The sequence below is a fragment of the Bidens hawaiensis genome, unplaced genomic scaffold, assembly GCF_021521415.1.
Source record: "Bidens hawaiensis isolate Kalapana, Puna unplaced genomic scaffold, B.hawaiensis_p1.1 tig00016109_1, whole genome shotgun sequence".
NCBI lineage: Eukaryota > Viridiplantae > Streptophyta > Magnoliopsida > Asterales > Asteraceae > Bidens > Bidens hawaiensis.
The window spans coordinates 513,199-540,079 of NW_027492464.1; the positions used below are offsets into that span (position 1 = coordinate 513,199).

The following is a 26,881-nucleotide window of genomic DNA, read 5'->3' on the forward strand; positions in this document are numbered from 1 at the left end:
CACAAAAACACAGAAAACACGTCCCGCGAATAGTCGAAACGGGACGACTTCTACACCCGCGTGAATATCCCGAACCACACAATTGAGCAAATGCTTTGATACCAATTGTAGGTTCCCTGGATTGATCAACACGAGATATCTCGATCTACGTAGGTGCGGAATCCCTGCGTAGGTCGTTACGAGCGTAGAAGACACGAATAGATCAAACACGATACGATAAACAAACACGTTATATTATAACCAAAACACGTGATACAATATCACTATTACAGACACGAACTCTCGTCCTCACGTTACAGCTCTCGTAACTTCGTTAATGATCACACGAACTCTCTTAAACAAACCGTAACCTAGGAATATAAATACACGACAACTTCGCCTGGCATGTTCAGACGAAGTTGTCCATAACTTCGCTTGACTAACAAGTTCGCCTGATAAGCGAACTTGTCAGTAACTTCGCTTAAACATAAACAAAACATAATTAACATTACAGACTCGATTATAGACACTAGACTATGAACTACTGACATTATGCACCAACACAATGTTAACCCAGAAACACTTCTAGGGACATCTGGGGACACTGTTAACCCAGTACAGTACCCATTCCGGAGGCAATGTTAACCCAGAAACACTTCTAGGGACATCTGGGGACACTGTTAACCCAGTACTGTACCCATTCCGTACGATTCCCGTACAATCAAATATTTATAAATACACGCAAATCCATGCGTTCAGTATGTACTTAAACATTTCAATAGTAACATGTTTTCCGCCCCGGGAAAATATTTAAAAACAATTCCGAAAAAGGGGCTCGTGAAACTCACCTTAGCACATGCAAGCAGGTAACAACAATCATTATCAGTTAACACGTCCAATCTGTAATATGATCCCTACGATCGTTATTATACAATTATTGTTTATATAATCTTTAACCGTGTTAACCGGTACATCTGGGGACACTGTTAACCCAGTACTGTACCCGTTCTGGGGGCAATGTTAACCCAGAAACACTTCTCCGGACTCAGATTGTGATATCGTTTAGAGTTCACTAGTCAGAATTTCTATTAGTTCATTTCCCCGTTTTGCGTGCCTAGCACGGTTATCCGTTTTTACGTTTCAAAAATGAGTTTGGTCACACACGACCCGAAAAAAGTTGTTGACTGATAATTTAATCAAGGTTATGAAATTAGAGATCGGTTTAGACGCCCCGATTGGCCGCGGGACCCGTTTCCGTCTTTAGTGCACCGGAAACTGTTAAATCGTTTAAAATTACCCAAATTATCTGAATTATTTTCGGATGATTTATTTTTACTTGTTTAACTCAGTTATATGAAAATAGTTCATTTTTAGGGTTTTTATACACCAGTCAGCTCGTCTACCCGAACTTTGCTGGTTTACGCGTTTTATATTATAAAAGTTCACCTTTATTCCAAATAAATATCCGTTCATCCTCGGATCTTGAGATTTTGCACAAATAACATTTTGACAGTGGGGAAATTTATAAAAATATTTCCAGAATTAATTTTTATATTTACAATTTATTTATCTATTTTTAAACACCATTTAAACACTAAATGTGTCGTAAATACCAAACGACCTTAGAAAAATCCCAAATTTTTTCCTGGATGGCCCCTGCCATCTCCATAGTCCCCTGTAATTTTTCCAAAACCAGAATCTCTTTTTACATGCCATTTTCACTAAAACCGAGCTAGAAAACCCTAGAACTCGTTTAACCGAAAAGCCTACTTAGACTTATCCAACTGACCTAAAATTTTGTGTGTGACTTATACATGTTATGAAAAGCTTATATGGAATTTTCCAGAATTTATCATGATATTTAAGTATTTTTCACCATTTTTAGCCAAAACCGAGCATTAAATTCACCAAATATTCATCCTTTATCCAAAAATTACCAAAATTTTACAGAACTCTTATTTTCATGTGTAGATCATCCCTGTGAAATTTCGTAGCCTAACTCTAAATGTACCACAATCTGTCCAAATATCCATAACCGAACATAAACCGAATATACCTTTTGTTTTCCGCCACTACAAGCTACACACTTGTCTTTCCGCCTTATCTACCACTAAATACAGAACCTACAACCAACATACCCCAATACCAAGCAAGTTACACTCACGATCAAGCCTCTTACACTATAGTTTCGGTTATTGTTCCAAAACTAAAGTTTAAACCGTAAAAATTCGTTTTTGGTTCGTTTAACTCCTTTCTTGGACCAAGATCCCTTGTATAACCCGTATACATCACTTGATCATGCAAGAATCGGTTTTCATCTTTGAAACCTCATTTTCTTGCAAATAAACTCAAGAAACGAAGATGGAAACGTAAATAACTCGACTCTTTACCTCGGTTTTCTTGCTAAAATCTCGGTTTTTAGGATCTTGATGTGGAGAGGATTGAAGATCATGGATATGTTTGTTGTAAAAAAAAGAAATGAAAATGGGGTTTAACCCCTTTAGTCCGATCGGTCTTCAAGGGGTGTGGGGTGGGACCCACCTCTCCATTTCTAGCCACATGTTTGGATTCTCGAAATCCGGATAATGTTTTGGATAATCTGGTTCAGTTCGTTTTTTGGTTAAATGTTTAATTCGCCTTAAAACGATGCTAAAACGGTCGTTTTCGACTTAAAAATGAAATTTATATAAAATCACTTTAAAAACTTAAACCATGACGTTTATTAACTTAAAACATCATATTATTAATAATGCGCATCTTTTTCGGCTTGATCGATCGTCTCTTGCTCGGTTTGGTATTGAAGGTTTCGTTTAATGTACCGACGTACCATTAAATCGAAAATTCTTTTTCTGTGCCGTACTTTACTTATCCCGAAACATTAATGCTTCGTAAAATCACTAAATATTATAGATATCGTCTATAATTGATCCCTCGATTCGTTCGGGTTTCAATAACTATCGATCGATTAATCGCATATTCAATACGATGAATTATATATTCACGTACAATCAATACAGTGAACCATGTATACTCGTATAATTACTATGGTAATTCATGTACCCGACATTAAATATAACGTAACTATTGTCTACCGGTTAAGGTGTACCTGGTTTCGTCGGAATCGTTACAAAGGTTCTTAGTCAATAAATAAAAATTAGGAATTTATAGGACAAAGTCCAATAATACTTAGGAATAGCTCGTACGACCTCCACATGACCATTCATCCATCCAAATTTCACCGAGTGCATCTAATTAGTAGTATCAACGTGTCCTTGGCTTATGGTGATTTGTCGAACCAGTTTCCTTTGACTCTAGTTTTTCTAGCTCTCTTTGTCTGAGATGGGGTAGATGTAGCCTTAATTTTTGAACTTAGAACGTTTAATGAAAAAGAGGGGCTTGATTGGCTGGTAGATGGGTTTAAGTGGACAACAATATCGGCAATTGCGGTCAATATGCCAGGCTGTTTCTTGTGCTTTGAAAATGATAATGATCTGAGAGTTTGTTGTTTTTCACTTGGGTATGATCCTGTGTAGATTACTTTTTCAGGGACGAAAAAGACTTAAGTGTGGGGATGTTTGATGTGTTGTAAAACACACTTACTTTCCTTATCGTTTTATCATGATTTAATTGCTTTTTAGTTTAATTATTAAGAGGTATAGCTTGTATTTGCTTAATTTTATAAAGATGGATGTTTACTTGTAGGTTATGAGTGTTAATGAAGAAAAGTGGCAAGTTTGAAGACTCTAGGGGCTTATTTGAGCAACTTTGAAGACTACAACTCAAGGCCCGACCCAAGCCCACAAGTTAGAAGCCTTACATGCATAATATATTAATTAAACAAAAGAAAAAAGAACCCTAACAGCCCATCAATCCCGAAATCAGCCCCCAACTAGAAAAAATAACCCTAAAAGCCCTCATTCAAGAGGAAAAATTCGCTTTTTGCAATTCTTGAGCCAAGGGAAGAAGAAGGAGGCTAAAGATAGTTGTGGACAGCAGCTACGGGTCATATACATTCATAATCTCAGCCATATAACCCTAAGTAATCATCCATAAACTTTGTCCTTTGTTCAAGAACCCTAACATGTTAAGTTTAAGCTTTTTGTTGGATTGTTTTGCAAGTAATTTGAAGTTTGACTTGTGTTTGATTGTTCTTGATCATTGAATGAGTTTTATTATGTTTTGTTTGAGTTATTTGATGTTTGTCTTAACTATATGCTGCTGTCCAAAATCAATGTTAGGCTAAAGTAGTTAGTTCTACCTAGGTTAGATGATTATTGTTGGGTTTTAGTAAGTAGTTTGGACTGTTGATGATCATGACTTGAATTGTTAATGTAAAGTTTGTTTTAAGATTGAATTAGGTTGTGTTTAGTGGCTGTGAATTTGTTAATTACACTCAATTACCTATTGCTTTGATTAATTGAATCAGTTTTGATTGATTGTTGCATGTTTAAGGCTCTTTACTTTGTGTTTAGGGTTTATTTGCGGGAAGTTCAACCGTAGGGATAAGTGGGTAAATTAATTAGATAAAATCAGTTGTGAAACACCTTCTTAGAGACCGAGAGGTTATAGGAAGTCGGGTCGTCTCATAGCTTTTACTTGTTAGGATTAGGATCGCGCGAGAGCGGGTTCGGATTTTGCCAGGTTTGGGTTTGTGAGCGATTAGTTGACCTAGTTTAAGTTGAAATAAATTGTTCCTCTTTCCTTGGTTGCGTAGTATTCGTCTCCATTAGGGTAGTGTGTCGGTGAGACCGAGAGGAGAGTCGGCATTAGAGCACGTTAACAATTCGTCACCCGGTTAGTTCTTAAAATCAACTAAGTGTAGGTTAGGGTTTGTTAGTGAGACCGAGAGGTGATCTAGCTTTCTTGAGTAAACCTTAGTTGTGTCATCCTTAGGAACTGGTGTTGTGAGATTCTACAATCCATTAGCTTATTATACCTTCAATAGGATTCTTACCTAAGTAGACGTTTTTCCCATTGATCAGAATTATTTTCAAAGTTTCGTCTAGTTTTCTTAATTCGAGTCTTTCAAGTTATAGTAAGTTAGGTTAAGTAGTTAATTATTAAAAATCATTTAAATATTCTTAGGTGAGTCTTGGTTAGGGTTAAGTATCATTAACTATTTCAAGTGTCATTGTGTTCGATACTCGGACTTCCATAGTGCTATACTATTAGTGATCGGTACACTTGCCGGTTTTGTGTGGTTTCTTTAGGAGTCTTGTTTAATAAATTTAAAGCTTATTTGTGAGAGCATCATATTACACATATCAATTTTTTGGCGCCGTTGCCGGGGACACGGTTTGAGGCGTATTGAGAACGACCCGAGTTGGGATTTACCTATTGTATTTTCGTATACTTAGATTAGATTAGTTATTTTAATTAGTTTAGTTTTAGTTTAATTTTATTTTTAGTATTTTATTCTATTTTTATCTGGTTCCCGTGATCCTTTTCTTTTGAGTGTTCTTTACAGGAAATATATTCGGACGACAGGTTGGAACGCCATGGTGCAAAGTGTGTGGTGGAGATCACTGGGTACATGATGCATATGAGCGAAGGAGGATAGAAACCGAGGCACGAAAATCTCCATGGGAATCACTTTTGGCAAAGCCTCCTCCATACCGATTTGCATATGATCAAATGGGGAACTTCTTAGGGTATAAAGATTTGTCAGGGAATATATTAGAGCCCACCCCAGAATTGGAGGAAATAATGGATGATGTGTTGTTTGCTATTAAAAATGATTTGGAATATATTCCACCTTTGAATCCACCTTTGTTTGTAACCCTGAGTGAGATTGAAGATACCAGAATGGAGGAGTAGAGAGTAGAGGAGTATGTTCCTTCTTGGGAGGAAGAATTTAAGGATGAGTTTGGTGAAGAGTTGATGGACTTTGCCACTATGGATGAAGGTGAGTTTGACCCACTTGTTGATCTAAAGCTGCTTGAAGATTTAATATATAACGAGCCAAGTGTGGGGATCGAGAAGGAGCTTTGTAAGGAGAGCCATGAAGTAGTTAGTGATTTGGTCCTTCCGACACTTCACCTCGATTGTGAAAAACCAAAACACGAACCATACTCAATCTCCATTCGGGACATGTTAAGGTTTAATAGTTTGGCTAAAAGAACTAGAAGGAGGATTTCTGGGCGAAGAAATCGTAGTGTGATGAAGAGATTGACTTCCCCATTTCACTTCATTGAACCATTTTTGGGGGAATTTAATAGTTGGTGGGCCGAGTTTAATTCATATGGTCGGGCCCATGAGAGTTGTGCAATTGGTTTCTTCCTGACCAATTGTAAAAAGAGAGTGTTGAGGAGCATCGATGGGAAGAGGATAAAGGAGAAGCCTCCTGATTGAGGTTTCAGGAGCGAGTCCGGCTGAAGACTATTCAATAAACTTAGCGCTTCCCGGGAGGCAACCCGGTAATATCTTTCCTTATTATTTGATTTTCATTTTTATTTTTATTTCCGAGTTTTGCCGGGTGTCTCTTCTCTTACTTGCAGGTTATTCCTTGGTTGGCTGATGACGATTGATGAGCTAGATTTTTAAACAAGTGTGGGGATGAAATTTGCATAAGGACTTCCGCTTTCGTTCGTTAGTGATAGCTTGATAGAGAGCACTGGAGTTTTAAGCTTGCGTTCGAATAGGAGGGCGAGGAACATGATTCACCGCACACTTGCATGATCACATATACCAGGGGAGTCTGTTCCACTTTATTTTTCTTTATGTTTAGTTTTGTCTTTTCCTTGTCTCACATTGAGGACAATGTGAAATTTAAGTGTGAGGATGGGGAAATGACGTTTTCATTTTTAAGAAAAATAAAAGAATATTGAAAATTTTGGGAGTTAATACTTAAAAAAAATTAAAAAATTTAAAGAAAAATGTCCCTTGAAAATTGTTTTTGTTCTACGTTAAGCAAGAAATGATATTATTACCAATGTGCTAACGAACTCTCAGAACTTTTAAATAATACAATAATAAAAGAAGGGATGGTTTGCATATCTGATTTGGGATGTGTCGGTAGGCCCAACTAGCTTTGATAGTCCTCTTTAGCAGTTTTTATATATATAATAATTTAAAAAAACGGTGAAACCGAATTTCGATGCTTAGGGAGGATTACCATAATCTAAAAACTTTAAGATGGTAAGAATTAAATGCACTCAAAATCAGCACACACCACATGTCCATCTTTTACGAGCTTAGAAATAGTTATATATTTTAAGGTGATATAAAAGATTGAAAAAAAAGAAAAAAAAAAGAGAAAAAAAGTATGTTTTGAAAGTTTGTTATGTATTGTATTATTCAAAGTTGTTCAAGACAAGCAAAATTCTTATGAAGAAAGTTATGTATTGTAAAATGCCAAATGAGCATTGTTTAAAGTTAGAAAAAGAGGCCAATGATGCACATACTAGACGGGACTTAGAGTTTACGTGTTACCTTGGGGATGGTGACTCTGAGGATACACTATTGGGGCTCGAAGGTTCTTAGTCAATAAATAAAAATTAGGAATTTATAGGACAAAGTCCAATAATACTTAGGAATAGCTCGTACGACCTCCACATGACCATTCATCCATCCAAATTTCACCGAGTGCATCTAATTAGTACTATCAACGTGTCCTTGGCTTATGGTGATTTGTCGAACTAGTTTGCTTTAACTCTAGTTTTTCTAGCTCTCTTTGTCTGAGATGGGGTAGGTGTAGCCTTAATTTTTGAACTTAAAACGTTTAATGAAAAAGAGGGGCTTGATTGGCTGGTGGATGGGTTTAAGTGGACAACAATATCGGCAATTGCGGTCAATATGCCAGGCTGTTTCTTGTGCTTTGAAAATGATAATGATCTGAGAGTTTGTTGTTTTTCACTTGGGTATGATCCTGTGTAGATTACTTTTTCAGGGACGAAAAAGACTTAAGTGTGGGGATGTTTGATGTGTTGTAAAACACACTTACTTTCCTTATCGTTTTATCATGATTTAATTGCTTTTTAGTTTAATTATTAAGAGGTGTAGCTTGTTTTTGCTTAATTTTACAAAGATGGATGTTTACTTGTAGGTTATGAGTTTTAATGAAGAAAAGTGGCAAGTTTGAAGACTCTAGGGGCTTATTTGAGCAACTTTGAAGACTACAACTCAAGGCCCGACCCAAGCCCACAAGTTAGAAGCCTTACATGCATAATATATTAATTAAACAAAAGAAAAAAGAACCCTAACAGCCCATCAATCCCGAAATCAGCCCCAAACTAGAAAAAAATAACCCTAAAAGCCCTCATTCAAGAGGAAAAATTCGTTTTTTGCAATTCTTGAGCCAAGGGAAGAAGAAGGAGGCTAAAGATAGTTGTGGACAGCAGCTACGGGTCATATACATTCATAATCTCAGCCATATAACCCTAAGTAATCATCCATAAACTTTGTCCTTTGTTCAAGAACCCTTACTTGTTAAGTTTAAGCTTTTTGTTGGATTGTTTTGCAAGTAATTTGAAGTTTGACTTGTGTTTGATTGTTCTTGATCATTGAATGAGTTTTATTATGTTTTGGTTGAGTTATTTGATGTTTATCTTAACTATATGCTGCTGTCCAAAATCAATGTTAGGCTAAAGTAGTTAGTTCTACCTAGGTTAGATGATTATTGTTGGGTTTTAGTAAGTAGTTTGGACTGTTGATGATCATGACTTGAATTGTTAATGTAAAGTTTGTTTTAAGATTGAATTAGGTTGTGTTTAGTGGCTGTGAATTTGTTAATTACACTCAATTACCTATTGCTTTGATTAATTGAATGAGTTTTGATTAATTGTTGCATGTTTAAGGCTCTTTACTTTGTGTTTAGGGTTTATTTGCGGGAAGTTCAACCGTAGGGATAAGTGGATAAATTAATTAGATAAAATCAGTTGTGAAACACCTTCTTAGAGACCGAGAGGTTATAGGAAGTAGGGTCGTCTCATAGCTTTTACTTGTTAGGATTAGGATCGCGCGAGAGCGGGTTCGGATTCTTGCCAGGTTTGGGTTTGTGAGCGATTTGTTGACCTAGTTTAAGTTGAAATAAATTGTTCCTCTATCCTTGGTTGCGTAGTATTCGTCTCCATTAGGGTAGTGTGTCGGTGAGACCGAGAGGAGAGTCGGCATTAGAGCACGTTAACAATTCGTCACCTGGTTAGTTCTTAAAATCAACTAAGTGTAGGTTAGGGTTTGTTAGTGAGACCGAGAGGTGATCTAGCTTTCTTGAGTAAAACTTAGTTGTGTCTTCCTTAGGAACCGGTGTCGTGAGATTCTACAATCCATTAGCTTATTATACCTTCAATAGGATTCTTACCTAGGTAGACGTTTTTCCCATTAATCAGACTTATTTTCAAAGTTTCGTCTAGTTTTCTTAATTCGAGTCTTTCAAGTTATAGTAAGTTAGGTTAAGTAGTTAATTATTAAAAATCATTTAAATATTCTTAGGTGAGTCTTGGTTAGGGTTAAGTATCATTTACGTTTTCAAGTGTCCTTGTGTTCGACACTCGGACTTCCATAGTTCTATACTATTAGTGATCGGTACACTTGCCGGTTTTGTGTGGTTTCTTTAGGAGTCTTGTTTAATAAATTTAAAGCTTATTTGTGAGAGCATCATATTACATACATCAACCTTCCTTCAAAATGGGTTAGAAAGGGTAGGATCCTGGGTCCTTAAAAAATGATAGGATCCTTGATGTTTAATTTTGACTTTGAGTATTCTTTTTGTTTTGCAGTTGAGAACTTTGCTTCCTTGGCTAAATTACCTGGCACCGAGGAAATAACAAAACGGTTCCTTGCACTGGATACCGAAGTTAGAACATTTCAAGCCCGATTCATCGAAGCTTTTTGCGAAATCTCCTCGGATTCAAATATGTCCAGTAAGTTTATTAAAAACAATTTCAAAGTAAATAAAACTGGATAGAATACTTATCTGTCAACCGGATTTGTGTAGGTGCCAAGAAGTCTCAAAAGTCTGCTAGCAAGTTCTCTCTGGAAGACATCGACAATATGCTCACTCCTCAAGACATCAAGAAAGAAATTCCGAAGACAGCCTCCAGTTCCGAGCCGAAGACTGCAACGACTAGAGCTAAGTCCGCGGCTTCTAAAAGAAAGAGGTCCTCCGATCCCGAAACCCATTATGACACAGTCCTCTTTGTAAATATCTTGTATCCTGCTATTTTGAATTTAAGGATCCAATATCCTTCTAATCCTGACTAAATGGTTAATTACAGGCAATTAATGCTTTCAAGGAGCATTATGAAAATATTTTAGGCTAGATGAGTGACAAGCTATCTGGGTTAGGGAATGCGGTGGTCAACAAGGACAAAGCTTTGGCTCAGCTTAAGAGACAGCTCGAGGATCAGATATCCACAGCAGAAGCCCAGCGCCAAGAGGAATTCAAGCAGGCAACAGAAGATGCCAAGATGTGGGCAGCCAGGTCAGTGCTTCAAGCAAGGATTAAGATGGCGACGGAGGCTAGTGATCCTGCTTTTGACAAGGAAACCTGGAACGTGCAGAAATGGAAGGATACCTTGGCGGCTCTTGGCGGTGATGAGGATACTGAGATGGCCGAGGAGGATGTTGTTGGAATGAGCGGGGTTAAAGATGTGATTGAAGGTGGTGAAGGAGCAGGTGCTGCAGAGGGTGAAGACGCAGCTTAAGTGGGCGATGAAGGATATAAAAGACAAGGCCCGAGCCCACTTTTTTTATGTTAATGTTTTTAAGGATAATCTGGTTTGTAATAAACAATAGTAAGTAGGGTTTAAGGATCACTGATCCTCAAGACAATTTTCAGGGGTACCGAAGGTGGATGGATCCTCTGTTTGTGGGGATGAAGCCTTTGGTGCCTCTGACTTTTATTTTCCTGCACTTAAGAACAATTAGTAACACCTGTTTAACCCGGGTGGATGGTCCATCTTTTGAATGGTGAAATCCGGGTTAAAGATTTTGGTAAGTCCAGGTGACTTATGCTTAATAATATAAAGCTTTTAACTATCTGCTTGTTACTTATCATTTTGAAAGTTTGTTAGATATAGCTTTAGCTTTTTTGAAAGTTTTGAGAAATAATCTTGAGCAAAAAATTATAAGATAGGATATCCTTATTAAAAATATTTAGAATACAATTTTCTTAAAAAACAAACTGTAGGATAGAGTATCCTTAAAAATTGATAAAAGATTTTTATAAAAGAATACCCTTAAAGGGATAATCCTAAAACGATTAAAATTATTCCAGCTAAGAAAATATAAATTTATTAATAAAAACCATACCATAAGGTCTAGGTAGATCTAAGTTACCATAAGTATAGAACCTTCGATGATCCTTGAAGAATTAGTCTAAGGATTATGAATCCATAAGCCTTTGTTTTAATGATGAACTTAGAAGATCTGTTGCAAACAACTTATAATGTTAACTGGGATCAAACCCATTAAACTGGGGTCAAGCTCGAATAATAAACTGGGGACAAGCCCGTGCAACTGGGACTAGCCCGTGAAACTGGGGACAAGCCCGTGAAACTGGGGAAAAGCCCAAAACTGGGGACAAACCCAAAACTGGGGACAAGCCTAAATTGGGGATTGGCCCAACGATACGGATGTCAACTGGGGACTTACCCAAACCGGGATTTAGCCCAATGTAAGACAACATGAAAATGTTGTAAACCGGTGGTATGGTACGTCTACCATAAATCGTAGGATCCTCCATATAGCCGAAGACAACGAAATTGTCAGCCACTAAACGTGTACTGGTCCCGCTGTCCGTGACTATACGTTGGATAGCGTGCGCTCCAGGCGAGAGTGTAGAAACTCTAATTTATAAGAAAGGTGAAAACCTTTAAACCTTAGGGGATATGACCATCGGGGGTCATATCCAATCGTGGGCTAGGCCAAGGGAAATAGAAAAGTACCTTGAATGTAAAGGAGAGGTGGCCAACCTCTTGGTTATTACACATCTTATTAGAATCTTTCATTGATACTTAAAACTTGGAAGAAACAAATTGTCAAGAATATATTATCCTGAAATCAATAATAGGAAATTTGAAAAGAATAAGTAATCAGATAGATATTACCAATTTTGGGGATCCTTGATCCTCTAAGGATAATAGATCCTCACAGGATACTTGATCCTGATCAGAAAAAGTACTTCTTGAGGTGGATAGCATTCCATGCTCTTGGTAACCTGTTTTCTTCCATAGTGAGCAAATGATATGCCCCTTTTCCTGCCTCCGACTCGATCAGATAAGGACCTTCCCATTTAGGTGCTAACTTCCCATCAGCCGGATTGTTCGTGTTTTGGAAGGCTTTCCTTAAAACTAAATCTCCTTCTTGAAATCTTCTGATTCTTATATTTTTATTGTACGCCCCATCTACCCTTTGTTGATAGGCTGCCATTCTGATCTTGGCTAGGTCTTTGAGTTCTTCAACAGTATCCAAGTCTTCAAGAAGAATTTCTTCATTGATCTCAGGATCACGGATGCTCGTTCTTACTGTAGGAACCACCATCTCTGTGGGGATAACGGCTTCTAATCCAAACACCAATGAGAAGGGTGTTTGCCCTATTGCATTTTTGGGTGTTGTCCTATCGGCCCAAAGAACCTAAGGTAGCTCCTCGGCCCACTTTCCCTTTTTGGATCCTAGCTTCTTCTTTAGATTGTTGATGATGATTTTGTTGCTATACTCCGCTTAACCATTAGCTTGAGGATGCACTGGAGTAGAGGTAATCATCTTGATGCCCCAGCTGTCACAAAAGTTAGTGGTTCTTTTCCAAATAAATTGGGAACCATTGTCACAAATAATTTCTGAAGGGATACCAAATTTGGTAATAATATTTCTTTTAATGAAAGATATCACCTCTTTTTTGCATACTTGAACAAAAGCTTCTGCTTCTATCCACTTTGAAAAGTAATTCGCCATTGCAAGCATGAATACTTTTCCTCCTGATGCCTTAGGTAGTTTGCCTGCAATATCCATACCCCATTTCATGAAATGCAATGAAGAGGATATAGGATACATAGGTTCTGGTGGCTGGTGAAGGATGTTTGCATGTCTTTGGCAAGAAGTATCCTGTTCTTAGAATCCTAGAAAACATAGCTCTACCTCCGGTGTGATTACCACAATCACCTTCGTGAAAATCTTTGAGCACCTCTTGGATTTCAGGATCCTCGATGCACCTCAAGTATGGACCTGCAAGAGATTTCCTGTATAGCATATCATCTAATAAAATGTATTGTGATACATTGAGTTTGAAGGATTTGGGATTCTCAGTGGTTGGAATCTATCCAGTTTGAATGTATTTCTTGATTGGGAGGATCCATGATTCTTGATTATTCGAGGATAATGGATCCCAAAGTACAATTTCTTTGTCATTCGTTATCTCCCCAACTTCTTGTTCTCCTATTGCTGGTGAGAGAACATGAATGATTGGAATCTTCGTGTCTTCTGGAATTTTCAAAGATGAGGCTATATTTTCCAGAGCATCTGCCCCGACATTTTCTTCCCTCGGTACCTGTACAATGCAAAACAATTCGAAGGATTTTGCTAATTCCTTCACAACATCTAGATATTTGATTAGTTTTTCTCCTTTAACAGCATATGAGCCATTAAAGTGGTTAGCAATCAATAATGAATCTATATATACTTGAAGATACTTGATCCTCATGCATATAGCTAATTGCAAACCTGCGATCAAAGCATCATACTCTGCCTCATTATTCATTGCTTGAAACTCACAGGCTATAGACTGGGGTAATATGTCCCCATGTGGCGATTTTAGTAGGATCCCTAATCCTGTTCCTCTTACATTGGTGGCGCCGTCAGTGAAGAGTATATAAGGATACTTGGTTTCTTCTAGTTGTTGGACCTCTAAATCAGCTTCCTTTTGCATGTCACTGCTGAAATCAGCCACAAAGTCTGCTAGCGCCTGCGATTTTATAGCTATCCTAGGCTCATACTGAATGTCATATGCACTCAGCTTCACAGCCTATTTGGCCATTCTACCTGATAATTTTGGCTTTCTAAGAACATTCTTAACAGGATAGTTAGTTCGCAAAATAATAGTATGAGTTTCAAAGTAATGTCTTAATTTAGTAGAAGCCATAATAAGTGAAAGAATTAACTTTTCTAAATGAGAATACCTGGCTTCTGCATCTAGAAGACTTTTACTTACATATGGGATGTTGTTCACCTTCATGAACCTTCACAAGGACAGCACTTACAACATTTCCTGAAATAGCTAGGTACAGATATAAGGATTCTCCATCCGCAGGCTTCATTAGAGCTGGAGCTAAGGATAAGTAATCCTTCAAGGCTTTGAGTGCACCCTCATGCTTTTCCGTCAATTCAAACTTCTTATTCTTTCTGAGAATGTCGTAGAAATCTTTGCACTTCTCTGAGGATCTTGAGATGAACCTGTTGAGAGCGGCTATTCTTATCGTGAGCCTTTGGACATCCTTGGCATTTGCAGGCGACTTTAGGTTGATGATGGCTTCAATCTGCTCTGGGCTTGCTTCGATTCCTCTTTTAGTCACCATGTATCTCAGAAACTTTCCAACCTTAACACCAAAGTTTCATTTTGACGGATTCAGTTTCATGTTATACTGGTTAAGGATATTGAATGCTTCTTCAAGATCCCTGAGGTGATCCTCAGCCTTCTTTGATTTCACCACCATGTCGTTTATATAGACATCCATGGTTTTGCCTAACTAATACTTGAACATCATGTTGACCAGTCTTTGATATGTTGACCCTGCATTTCTTTGTCCAAATGGCATAGCAATATAACAGTATATGCCGGTAGGAGTCATGAAGGCTGTATCCTCTTGATCAAATGGATCCATCTGAATTTGTTGAAATCCAGAGGAAGCATCCATAAAGGTAAGCATTTCATGTCCTGCCGTTGCATCCACCATGGAGTCTATATGTGGTAACGGGAAAGGATCCTTGGGGCATGCCTTATTTAAATTTGTAAAATCGACACAAACCCTCCACTTTCCATTCTTTTTTGAAACAACAACCACATTAGCCAACCATCGAGGATATTTAACCTCTCTGATCATATCAGCCTTAAGAAGTTTTTCAACTTCTTCTTGTATGATCTTGTTCCTCTCAGGAGCGAACTTTCTTCGCTTCTGATGGACGGGTTTAACAGATAAATCAAGGCCTAATTTATGAGTGATTACCTCCTTAGAAATACCTGTCATGTCTGAATGTTTAAAGGCAAAGGTGGATTTTCTTTGCCCTAAGAAGGATACCAAATCCTCCTCGATCTTGCTAGGGATACTGGATCCTAGGAACACCTTTATATCTGGATCCTCGGGATCCAAGGATACTTCCTTAATGTCTTTCTCCTGAGCTTCCAGAACGTCCCTAGGATGTTGTTGTGGTTTCTATGCTATAGTTTGCTTGGCTTTATGCTTCATTGTTGAAGAATAATAGTTTTTGGCCTCCACTTGATCACCATCTATCCTTACTACTCTCCAAGGGGTAGGGATTTAAATGCATTGATGGTAAGTAGAAGCCACTGCCTTCATTCCATGTAACCAAGTCCGGCCTAAAATAACATTCCAACAAGAAAGGTTATCAATAACACAAAATCTTTGATAAGAATTTAACCCTTCGATGTATATCGGGAGGTTGATGTCTCCCAATGTCTTTTTGGTTTCTCCACTGAAACCAACTAGCACCGATATTCTTGGGATGATCTCTGAATCTGGCATGTTCATCTTTTGAAGAACATCATGTTGGATGATATTTACCGAGCTACCGCCGTCTACCAGGATCCTGCATACATAATGGTTAGCAATAAATAGAGTAACAATCAGATCGTCATGGTGAGGATCCTGAATGCTTGATTTATCTTCTTCGTCGAAGAAGATCCTTTTATCATTGGTCAAGGTGGTGGATATAACCGGTCGGTCCCCGCCATCCAATTTGATTTCCTTGGCGAGCCTCTTAGCTGCAGAGAAAGAAGTGCCGCATACGTCTGACCTTCCGGAGATGAAATTGACCATGTGAGCATCTCGATGAGGATCATGGATCCTTGTATTACCCTCTTTTTCAAAGAAGATTCTTTTATCAGTTATTGAAGTAGTGGGGATGAGAGATCTTATTTTATCATCCAACTTTTCTTCTTCAGCAGGCTTCTTCTCTGCAGAACAAGAAGTTTGAAATATGTCATAGTCTCTAGAGACGAAGTTGATCAAGTGAGCATCTGGTGGGGGTAGTGTAGCTTTTTGTGGAAGATCTTCAGGATCCTGGATTTTGGATTTTTTCCTTCCCAAGAGCTCTTTTAAGTGGCCCTTGCTCAAGAGGTATCCAATTTCTCTCCTTAAGCCAATGCACTCGTCCGTCATATGGCCAAAATCTTCGAGGAAGGCACACCACTTAGATTTGTCTTTGAAGGTGGTCGTCTTCTCGTTCTTTCGGGGCCATCTTGCTTTCTCGCCTAGATCCTTCATGGCACAAATTAAGCCATGGGTATCTACGGAGAAGCAATACTCAGAGATGCAGGGATAGTCTTCATCATCATCTCCTTCTTCGACTGCTCGTACGTTTTGATTGTTGAACTTGGTGTACGGCTTCGAGTTGTTATTCCTGTATGAGGATCCTTTATTCTTGTCAGGGGACTCTTGTTTTGTCTGAGCCCCCAATCGTTCTTGGATCCTTTTGTCGTCTTCCAGCCGTATAAACCTTAGTGCTCTGTTCCTTACTTCATCTAGAGACCTGCAAGGAGTCATCACAAGATCATCATAAAAGGGGGAGCCCCTCTGAAGTCCCATCTTAAAGGCTTCAACAGAAGTAGCCATGTCAACATTAGGGATTTCCATAGCTTCCCTGCCGAACCTCGTAACTAAATCTCTAAGGGATTCATCACTTGGTTGGATAACTCGGTATAAATCACTAGTTAACTTCTCAAATTTCCTGCTACAGGAAAATTGACTGTTGAACAAGTTAACTAGGTGTGAAAAAGAAGTAACTAAAAAGGGAGGAAGACTTAGCAGCCATTTTAACGTTGATCCTGTCAGTGTGGATCCAAAGCCTTTGAACAGGCAGGCTTCCTTGAGTCTCTCAGGAATGGGATTGATCTCCATCCTCTCTCTGTATTGTGCCACATGCTCTTCAGGATCAGTGGTCCCGTCGTATGTCTTCTTGTTGGGGGGTTTGGAATCGCTTCGGGATTTCAGCATCACAGATAGGTGGAGCAAATCTGGATAACTTGTGGCTTCCCTCCGGTATCTCAGGAATTGGACGTATCATCCCGGGAACACTGGATATCATATCCTTGAGCTTCTGTAGCTCCTTGGCCATAGCCTGGTTGATACCTGTATCCTGTATAGAACCACGGTTAGTATCTAAGGATATAGGATCATACAAGTTACCTCGTTGGGCGAAGTTTGGCATCCCGGATGAGTAGCTAGGATAAGAAGAGTCTGCGATAGGAGTTGGTCCTCCAGAGGCTATGGTTTGCATGGGGATTATATCTCCTTCATGGACTTCGGAGGATCGTTGATGTTGGACTCCTGAGGATCCTTTATTCGGAAAGAAGGATCCTTGAGGTTGGGAATTCTAGGATCCTTGGTGATATAACCCAGAGGATCCTGGTGGAAGGATGGATGATCCTTGTCGGAAGTATGAGGATCCTTGAGTTTGTTGACCCATGGACCCTTTTTGAAGGATAGATGATCCTTGCGTGAACTGACCATTGATCTTGGACTAGTGAAATCCAGCATCCTGTGCATCAAGGGAGTGTGATCCTCCGCTGGCCTCTTAGTCTTCTTGAGATGTTCTATCTCACGAAGGATCCTCTAATTGGTCTTTTTCTGTTGCTCCATGTATGCTTTAACCTGCGAAAACATAGATGAAACATTATTGTTAGTATTAACCACCGGCGCAGCAGCAGCTGTTTTCGAGCTCTGGAAGACTGGTAGTTGTGTCTTGCTTCCAGCAGCAGCAGCCCGTGGTGCTCCCGTGATTGGCGGAGGCATTGGTGGTAAAGTCCTTGATGAGAGAGGAACTGATGACGGCATGGTTGATGAAGCAAAGGTTGATTGAGAGGCCATTGATAGTGATATGGGTATGAAAGGTTGAAAATTAATAGGAAATAATCTGGATTATAGCACCAATTGCCACACGGTGGGCGCCAATATGTTTTGGATAAAAACCTGCTAAGGATAATGTATCCAAGTCTGTGATGTGAGGTTTAGTGCTAAATTGATAACAGTGAATATATGAACGAAATTGAGATGAACACAGCGATTTGTTGCGAGGAAAAACCCTTTGATCTTGTTCAGATCAAAAGAAAAAACCACGGGTGATAACAGCTCGTCGATCACCAATTTATTAATCACAAAAAAAGGGTTACAAGTGTTTGGAGATCGATGTTACAAAGTAAGCTAGTGTGTAGAGAGAGTTATTGATTCTGCTCTAGTGCGTGTGAGAGTACAAGTGATATCTAATCGATCATATCTCGATGTTTATAAAGAAAATACATATAACAAAAAGTCCTAACTATCTGCCACTATTCCACTACTCCTCCAACGTTCATTGACCACGTGCTGGGAGCTTCCAGTAGCGAAATTTAATGTAGACCAAGTCACAAAGCCGTTACTTCTGTTGAACAATAATCTACACATGTGAAACAATTGTTAATAATACTAACCTCTGAGGATCCTTGATCTTTGACATGGTTTTGGAGCTCTTCAGAAGGATAACTGATCCAGGCATATCTTCAAGGATAATATATCCTCAGCAGAGAAAATATCAGTCCTAACAGGAATAATATATAAAAGTTTATTAGATATTATTGTTCTATCACTAGAGAGGCCGGGAGACAATTTAGTGTTGTGTCATCTTTTTCTTTTGCGGGTTTGGGTAAAAATTGCACTGGAGTGAATTATCCTAGGCCCCTTAGATTATTGTGATACAAGTTTGTTCAAGTTAATTATAAATACCCCCTTTATATTAATATATATTGTATTCGAAGAGACCGGGAGGTGATTTGGGTTTTAGGGTACCATAGTATTATTAGGTAAGGTGAGACCGGGAGGTGAACCAAACCTTTAACAATTGAGCTTCACATGTCATTAGAGTTCTAGGGTGTCGTTGGTGAGGTCGGGAGACGATCTAGCGTACTTTAGTGGTCTTTAGTGTCATATTTTTAAGATATTGTTTTTCAACCAAGTCAAGTTCGTTAACTATTAATTTAACTAGTAGGATTCCATTACCTAGGTTGTCTTTTCTCATATTTGTTTTAAAACCCAATTTTTATAAAGTTTTATTTTTAGTTTAATTATTAATTAGTTAAGCATTATTAGTTTAAGTAATATAAAAAGAATTCTAAAAATCAAAAGAAAGTCTAGGTTAGTAATCTTTTAGATTTAATAATTAGAGTTTACCCATAGTGTCCTAGGTTCGATATCTGTTCTTACTTGCTAACTACATTGCGACCGGTACACTTGCCGATTGTGTGTTTTTTTAGGTGAATTCGGTAAAACTTGGTTTTTAATATTGTATACGTTTTTCACACATCAAGTTTTCGAGCTCCGGAAGACTGGTAGTTGCGTCTTGTTTCTAGCAGCAGTAGCCCTTGTTGTCCCCGTGATTGGAGGAGGCATCGATGGCAAAGTTCTTGAGGAGAGAGGAACCGAAGATGGCATGGTTGATGAAGACCTGGTATGTTATAATTGTATATAAGTTGTTTGTCGATCATAGTACACAATATACGTATGTCTTGGGTCAGTTGTTTGTATATATTGATGTTAGTATTTGTCAAAAAATAGTAAAAGAAAAAAAAAGAAAGAAAGGTTGGAAAATCAAAGAAAAGTTCAAAAAGAGTCATTGTTGCGTTAGGTACGTTTGTAAATAATAGTCAGTGAGTTGTTTATTTATTTGTTTAAATAAATTTAGTTTCATCCACCATAAGTCACTAAATTAATTCGCTTCTACACCCTAACCTAATCCACAACAAAACCCTCAGTTCTATTCTTTATGCAACCGGTGGATAATGAGTGGAGATATGACTTGATTCCAAGCTTATTACTTCATGTCATACTTGGTATAGAGGGCATAGAGATACTAGCACATTTTATGTTGGTCCAGATATTAAACCGAGAGAAGAGATGTTATATTATGAGGGGTATGAACATGTGTGCCTTAACCGGAAACAAAGTACACTCGTTTGGGCGGTTCCATAGTTTTACTATGTATCACTAAATTATTTGGTGGGTTATCAACCTTGATAGTGTCAGTTCTTAGGAATTGGTTATGACCTTATACCTCACTAGTATTAATATTGATAATTGATGAACCATCGATCGAGGTGTATGTGTTGCATGAGAGTTTGCTTGAGGGCAAGCAAAGGTAAGTGTGGGGATGTTATGTATGGGTGAAAGCATTCGTTTATAGGATGCAATCTCGTGCATTTTTGTCACAACATACATATGCAACTGACATTGTCTCATGCGCTGATATGCTCACATGCAAACCCGTGGACACTCTCGTTGACATGTGTGCCAAACTGAGTAGCAACTTGGGTACAAACTTCAGGGACCCGACCGTATCCTGTAGCCTCGCGGGTGCCTTACAATACCTAACTTCCACCCGACCCGACATTAGTTATGCGGTTCAACAAGTCTGTACACACATGCATGCCCCCAAAAGGGACCATTGGGATGCTCTTAAATGCATCATTCGATACACTAAAGGTACCGCTTCTTACAGTCTTACTCTTGGAGCTTCCCTAAATTCTTCACTCATTGCCTACACATATGCGGATTAGGCGAGATGTCTAGACACTTGCCGATCCACAAGTGGATATTGCATTTATTATGGTTCAAATATGCTATCGTGGTCTACTAAACGACATACCACAATTTCTCATTCTAGTGCGGAAGCCGAATACCACGGGGTTGCTAACGCAGTTGCTGAATTTGTTGGTAAATAAATTTTTTATTCGAGTTAAGACGACCGCTAACTCGCGCTACCATTGTTTATTGTGATAACAATAGTGTCATATATCTGTCCACTAACCCCGTTCAACATCAAAGAACGAAACACATTGAACTCGACATTCATTTTATGCATGAACAAGTGTTACGGGGTCAAGTTCAAGTTCTCCACGTACCTTGTTGTTATCAAATCGCAGACATATTTACCCAAGACCTCCCTCAGGTTCTATTTAATGAATTTCGGTCCAGTCTCAGCTTACGTTCACCTCTCGCTTCAACTACGGGGGTATAATAGAATAGATATATTAGGATAATTATATCACTCCTTAGAATAGGAGATTCTGTTGTATATTTCCTTGATGTAGACGATCTCCTTGTATCTATTTATTGATTATGTTGAATGAGAAGAGGCAACGGATTATACTCTAACAATTATTATTATTATTATTATTATTATTATTATTATTATTATTATTATTATTATTATTATTATTATTATTATTATTATTTAAAGGTGGAAGGGCCTTCGATCGGGAAATAGATCGGGTTAATTCAGATAAAACCGATAAACACCACCATGAATCATTCGGGTACTTTTGGTTGCAATGAGGTGTCACTAGATGAATGGCTGGTGGTTGATTTGGGTTTATCAGTATTTGTGCAAACGAGCGTTTTAATGACATCACATGCATTCAAGTACAGGTGCCAACAAGCCGAGTTATTCGAGATTGAATCTTTAAAATGCTTGAAATGAACTAATCTAGCCCTAGCCTCAATTAAAACTCGTTTTGTTGTCGAGCCCGAACCGATCTCATGTTTTCCATTTGTATTTCTGGTCCTACATCATATATATAGAATTATTCATCAAAAAAATGACACTCTTCACATCTTTTTTTTGTCTATTCTTGTTTTTTTTAAAGTTCATTCATACAAAAGCTAACCGGGCCAAACAACTGGTAGATGATTCAGATCGATTGTTGATGTAACAGATACGTAAGTACAAGTTTTGTAAAAAGCTTCAAGAACTATTTGCTCTTTGGATGAAAGAAAAACTTACGAATATGAATGAAGCCCTATAAGTGTTCATCTGTTCGATCAAATGCTTCAACCATCACCATTAAGGTGTTTATTGTAATTTAAGAGGTAAAATGTCTACAGTCTGCGGACAACATCTACAAACCTCTGGATAAAAAAAGGTGGGCCAAAGGTCTGCAGTCTGTACTGAAGAGTGTATGTTTTTTAACATCTGTCTACCTACACCTAAAAAACCATATCAATCTAACATTATCAAAACCAAAGAACAACACAATCAATCTAACATTAACAAACCAAACAACAACATAAACCAGGAAAAAAAACATATATATCTGCAATTAACAAAACCAAACAACGTAAACCCAAAAAAACCAGATCAATCTCCCATTAACAAAGTTACAAAACCAAGCATATAGCATAAAAGTACAAAGATAATCAATCAGAAATATGCCTAGTGGTGGAGGGTTGTAGAGGGCCGACGGGTGTGGCGGGGTTCGGGGTCGAAGGAGGGGGGTGACGGGATGGAGGGGTTGACGGGTGAACGGGGATAGAGGGGTCAACAGGGTGGACGAGGCTGGAGGGCCGACGAGGTGGAGAGGGGTGGAATGATGCCGGTGGTGAGAGTGGTGGAAGGTCTCCGACGGTGGAGGGTCGCCGACGGTGGAGTGGCGTGAGAGAGATCAACGAAGTGGAGAGGTGTGAAAGAGATGGTAATATGATGTTTAGGGTTTTGAAAGAAAAGATATTATGAAAGACCTGATTGTATGAAAGATGTTAGAAGATTTGAGAAGTGGGTGGTCGATGTCTGCGTGAGGAAGAGGGCGCACAGACCTTTTTTTTTAATGAATTGTCTTCCGTAAAGCAAACAATCTGCTAACCTCAATGTTTACGCGTGGTATGCGTGGCGCAGACAAAAGTGACCAGAAAGATCTTTGAAAAAACAAACATCCCCTAACTGTCATCGCTGCATAAATCTGATTGGCACATTAAAACTGTTTTAAGGTAAATGGCCTAGACTAAAAACGAGTTTTATCGAGCTTGTACGTAGTCTAAGCTAGTTCAAGTAGAGTTTTAATTGAGGTCAAACTTAAACAAACCAGCTCGAAATATAAAGCGAGCTCTCGAGCTTTTGTTACTTCATAGTGTATAAAACAACTTATGTTATAATGCATTAATGCTAGATTGTATGTATCCCACGGCTAGAATTCATGAGAACAAAAGTTAAGCAATAGTGTATATAACTATATTTATCAATAACAGTAAATAAGCATGATACGGGAGCAAAAGAATATACAGGCACAATTTCAAGTATCTCATGCTTAATGTACTTTCATGATTTTCTTTAGAAAAATAAGGAGGCTCTCATGTCACCCTTGTTCTGCATGGGTTGTTTATGTAATGATAGCAGTCTTCATTGACAATCTATCGCCATTGCTGCTAACCGTAGTTGATGCACTGTTATTGCTTTGCCATTCACTAGTGACGGAGACCGGCGAACGATGGAATTCTTTCAACAAAACCACCGAGTCGCTGATTTTAGACAAAGGTGGCACATGAGCGTCTATTCTACCCACAGCTTGAATATCCATCAGCACATTCAGAACTTCTTTCATTGTGGGCCTGAAATCTGAATCATATTGTAAACACCTAAATCCCAGTTCTGCTACTAATGTGATCATGTTCATGATTTCAGGATTCCCATCAGATACTAAAACCGGGTCGACTAGTTTATCAATTTCACGTCTTTGGATTCTGTTTAGAGCAAGGTTGGCCAAACTAACCTCATCTTGAGACCTGTTTAAGTCGACAGGTACCATTGATGATATCAGTTCAATCAAGACTACCCCAAAGCTATAAACATCACTCTTCTCTGTTAATTGATAGCGTTGGTGATATTGTGGATCCACATATCCTGGTGTTCCCTGAGGAGCTGTTGATACATGCGTGACATTATTTGATATGAGCCTCGAGAGACCTAAATCTGCAACCTTGACACAAAAATTGTGATCAAGAAGAATGTTGCTGGTCTTTACATCTCGGTGTATAATTTCAGACGCATGAAGGTACACCAGCGCACTGGCAGTCTCAATGGCAATGTTCATCCGTATTGGCCATGTTAGCAGGCTTGGATTTGCTAGTTCCCCATGGAGGTGATCGGCAACAGTGCCGTTGGGAATATACTCGTAAACAAGGAGAAGTTCACGGTTTTGTCTAGACGTGCAGCCGTAGAGAACCACAAGATTTTGGTGCTTTAATTTGGTGAGGATCTCAACCTCATTTCTAAAATGTTGGACTCGATTGTAGTTGTGCTCGTGAAGTTTCTTTACCGCAACTTCTCTCCCATCTTTGACTTTCCCTGTTTCAGAAATATGTTAAGATCGGCACGGGAGATTCATATGAAAATATTTATCTGGAAGCTGAGTAATCAAGGTCTTACCATAATAAACAGCTCCGAAGCCTCCATCCCCAAGTTCATGTGAATGGTCGAAATTACAGGTGGCGTCTTCAAGCTCCTTGTAGGAGAAAACAGAGACACCGCATGAGAAACTTACGTCTTCAAGGTTTGGAGATTTCTTCTTGGATGTGACATAGGAAAAATGGTTGTTCTTATGGTGACGACAGATTATGAAGATGACAAAAGACAGAATGAGGATTATGGTTGATGCGGTGATAACTAGAACAAAAAATGCAACACATTCAGCACGGTCTGTAAATACGCACATGTTTGTATGTATGCAATCATATATATCCAATAATAATAATGATGCATAGGATCAAAGAAGCATATTACCCAGAATCTTGATAGTCCTATCTCTGCTTTGTTTTTTGTGTGGTCTTTCTGTTACAACCAAACAATAAAAGTATATATTTGAGGGCAATATGAAAACATTAGAACTATGTTAGACATATAATCTGGTGTATAAAAATGAGGGAAGAGGGAAAGTGAAGCTGTAAATACCCCATTTGACGTCCAAACAGTGATCATGTCCGTTTTCAGTAGTACATAGACGACCCTTTTTTTGGCACTCGACACAGAAAGGTGTCAATATAAATTCAATAGAGGTGACAGGATTGAGAAGAGAAAATATGTTGGTTTCATTGAGTCCCGGTTCAGTTGACAATTTCACAGGTAGCTGCACAACTTGACATGTTTGTGGGAGGTCACTTGGAACAGAGCTATTGAAGTAATTATAGTAGTAAGTGTGATCTTCACATCTGTCGTAGCTGTTGTAATTATGCTGCTCAAAATAAGTGAAATTTACATTTACTGTGCATTTGAAGAGAGTAATGAAGGCAGTTATTGAAATTGAATACAAATGAGGGCTTGGGCTAGGAAAAGTGAAATTATGCGTAAGCGCTTTGCATTTAGCATTATTTAAGAGCTGCCCAAATGTTCCGTTCCAGACGAGTAAAACAGAAGAATTTTGGTTAGTATCATACTTTCCAATAATCCCATATGATCGTCCTCCAATTTGAATCTCCCCGCCTTTCGAGGTACAGTTGACGTTGATCAACCCGCATCCTGTGTCCTTGACATTGTAAAACGGGTACTTGAACGGGGCCATACCTATGCAACCGAAACTTTCTGGGCAGACAAGCGTAGAAATGCTTCCAACCGCGGCAGAAAGAATAACCGGCACGAAAAGAATGATGAGAATCATTTCAAATTCCAACCCAGAGATTAGAGAAGTACACAAGGTATCACTGCATTCTTCAGACTCCATTATTGCATTATATACATTAATGTTAATAAATACTTTCAAATTCAACTTGTCCCATTTTTCTTTTCCATATTGACTAAGACATTCAAGACTTTGACTCATTCATATATGTCTGCCACTCATTCTTAAACCATTTTCAAAAGCCAATAGGGCATACTTGAAAAGTTTCATGTGTTCACATTTCCCACTTTCTAACACGTCTTAACTTATCAAAGTCCAAAGTTTTAAAAAAAGACATTGAGTAGACTTTAGATGCCATTTTATTAAATCCACAATTACTAGAACATCACAATTCACACCAAAAGAAAATGTACACGTTAACAGCATTGTGTGTTAGGTTTATCCTGTTAGGATGGCTTAAACCATTTAATTGAGATCAATTAAGGTACTATTTGTTTTTGGAGACAAAAATTGTCTATAATCTGATTTCATCTGATTTAATGTTTGCAACTAAAGATGTGGTCTGAAGGTCTGCAATCTGAAAATATAATATTGTTTGTTTTATAAACTGGAAATCGTCTGCATAAGCTGAAAATTAATTACCTATCATATATATTATATATATTACAGTAGATAAAAGTCATTTAACGTTTGTACACTGCTAAAATAATTGATAGTGGCGTACGAACTATGAAAGTGAGTGGCGGCACTACAAATAAAAAGCCATTTAATGACACACAAAAAGTGTCACAAGAAACTAAAGAAGTGCCACTAAAGAACCAAATTGGAATGAGTGGCACACAAAAAAAGTGTCACTAGAAGTGCTACCACTAAAGCCTTTCAGTGGCACTTTTTTCATCTGCCACTGCAAACCTTTTGGACTTTTAGTGGCACTTTTTCCTGTATACCATTAGAAAGTTTTTGGATTTGTGGTGGCACTTTTTTCCATCTGCAAATAAAAAGTGTTTGAATTTTTTATGGCACTTTTTTCATATGTCACTACAAACCTTTGGACATTTTGGTGACACTTTTTCAGTCTGCCACTACAAACTTTTGACTTTTAGTGGCAATTTTTTTTGTGCTACCACTCCAAACCTTCGGCCTTTTGATGGCAAATTTTTGGTCTACCACTACAAATTTTGAGCTTTTAGTAACATTTCTTGAACTGCCAGCGCAAATATAAAAATAGAAATCATAATATCTTCATCACATTTAAAAGTATTCCAAATACATACTAAATGTCTAATAACTCTCAAATCAAGTCAAATTATCAAATACATAAAA

General features: G+C 38.3%; 1 protein-coding gene across 1 annotated transcript; it reads right to left on the bottom strand.

Annotated features, from left to right (window-relative positions):
- Positions 1–22,995: 22,995 nt before the first annotated feature.
- Positions 22,996–25,951, bottom strand: LOC143550589 (LEAF RUST 10 DISEASE-RESISTANCE LOCUS RECEPTOR-LIKE PROTEIN KINASE-like 1.1). Its single transcript, XM_077041212.1, has 4 exons — positions 24,895–25,951; positions 24,727–24,774; positions 24,373–24,609; positions 22,996–24,291 (listed from the first exon to the last, which is right to left on the bottom strand). Exons 1-4 carry the CDS (start codon positions 25,757–25,759, stop codon positions 23,327–23,329), a joined length of 2,115 nt encoding a protein of 704 aa, XP_076897327.1. The 5' UTR covers positions 25,760–25,951; the 3' UTR covers positions 22,996–23,326.
- Positions 25,952–26,881: the final 930 nt, after the last annotated feature.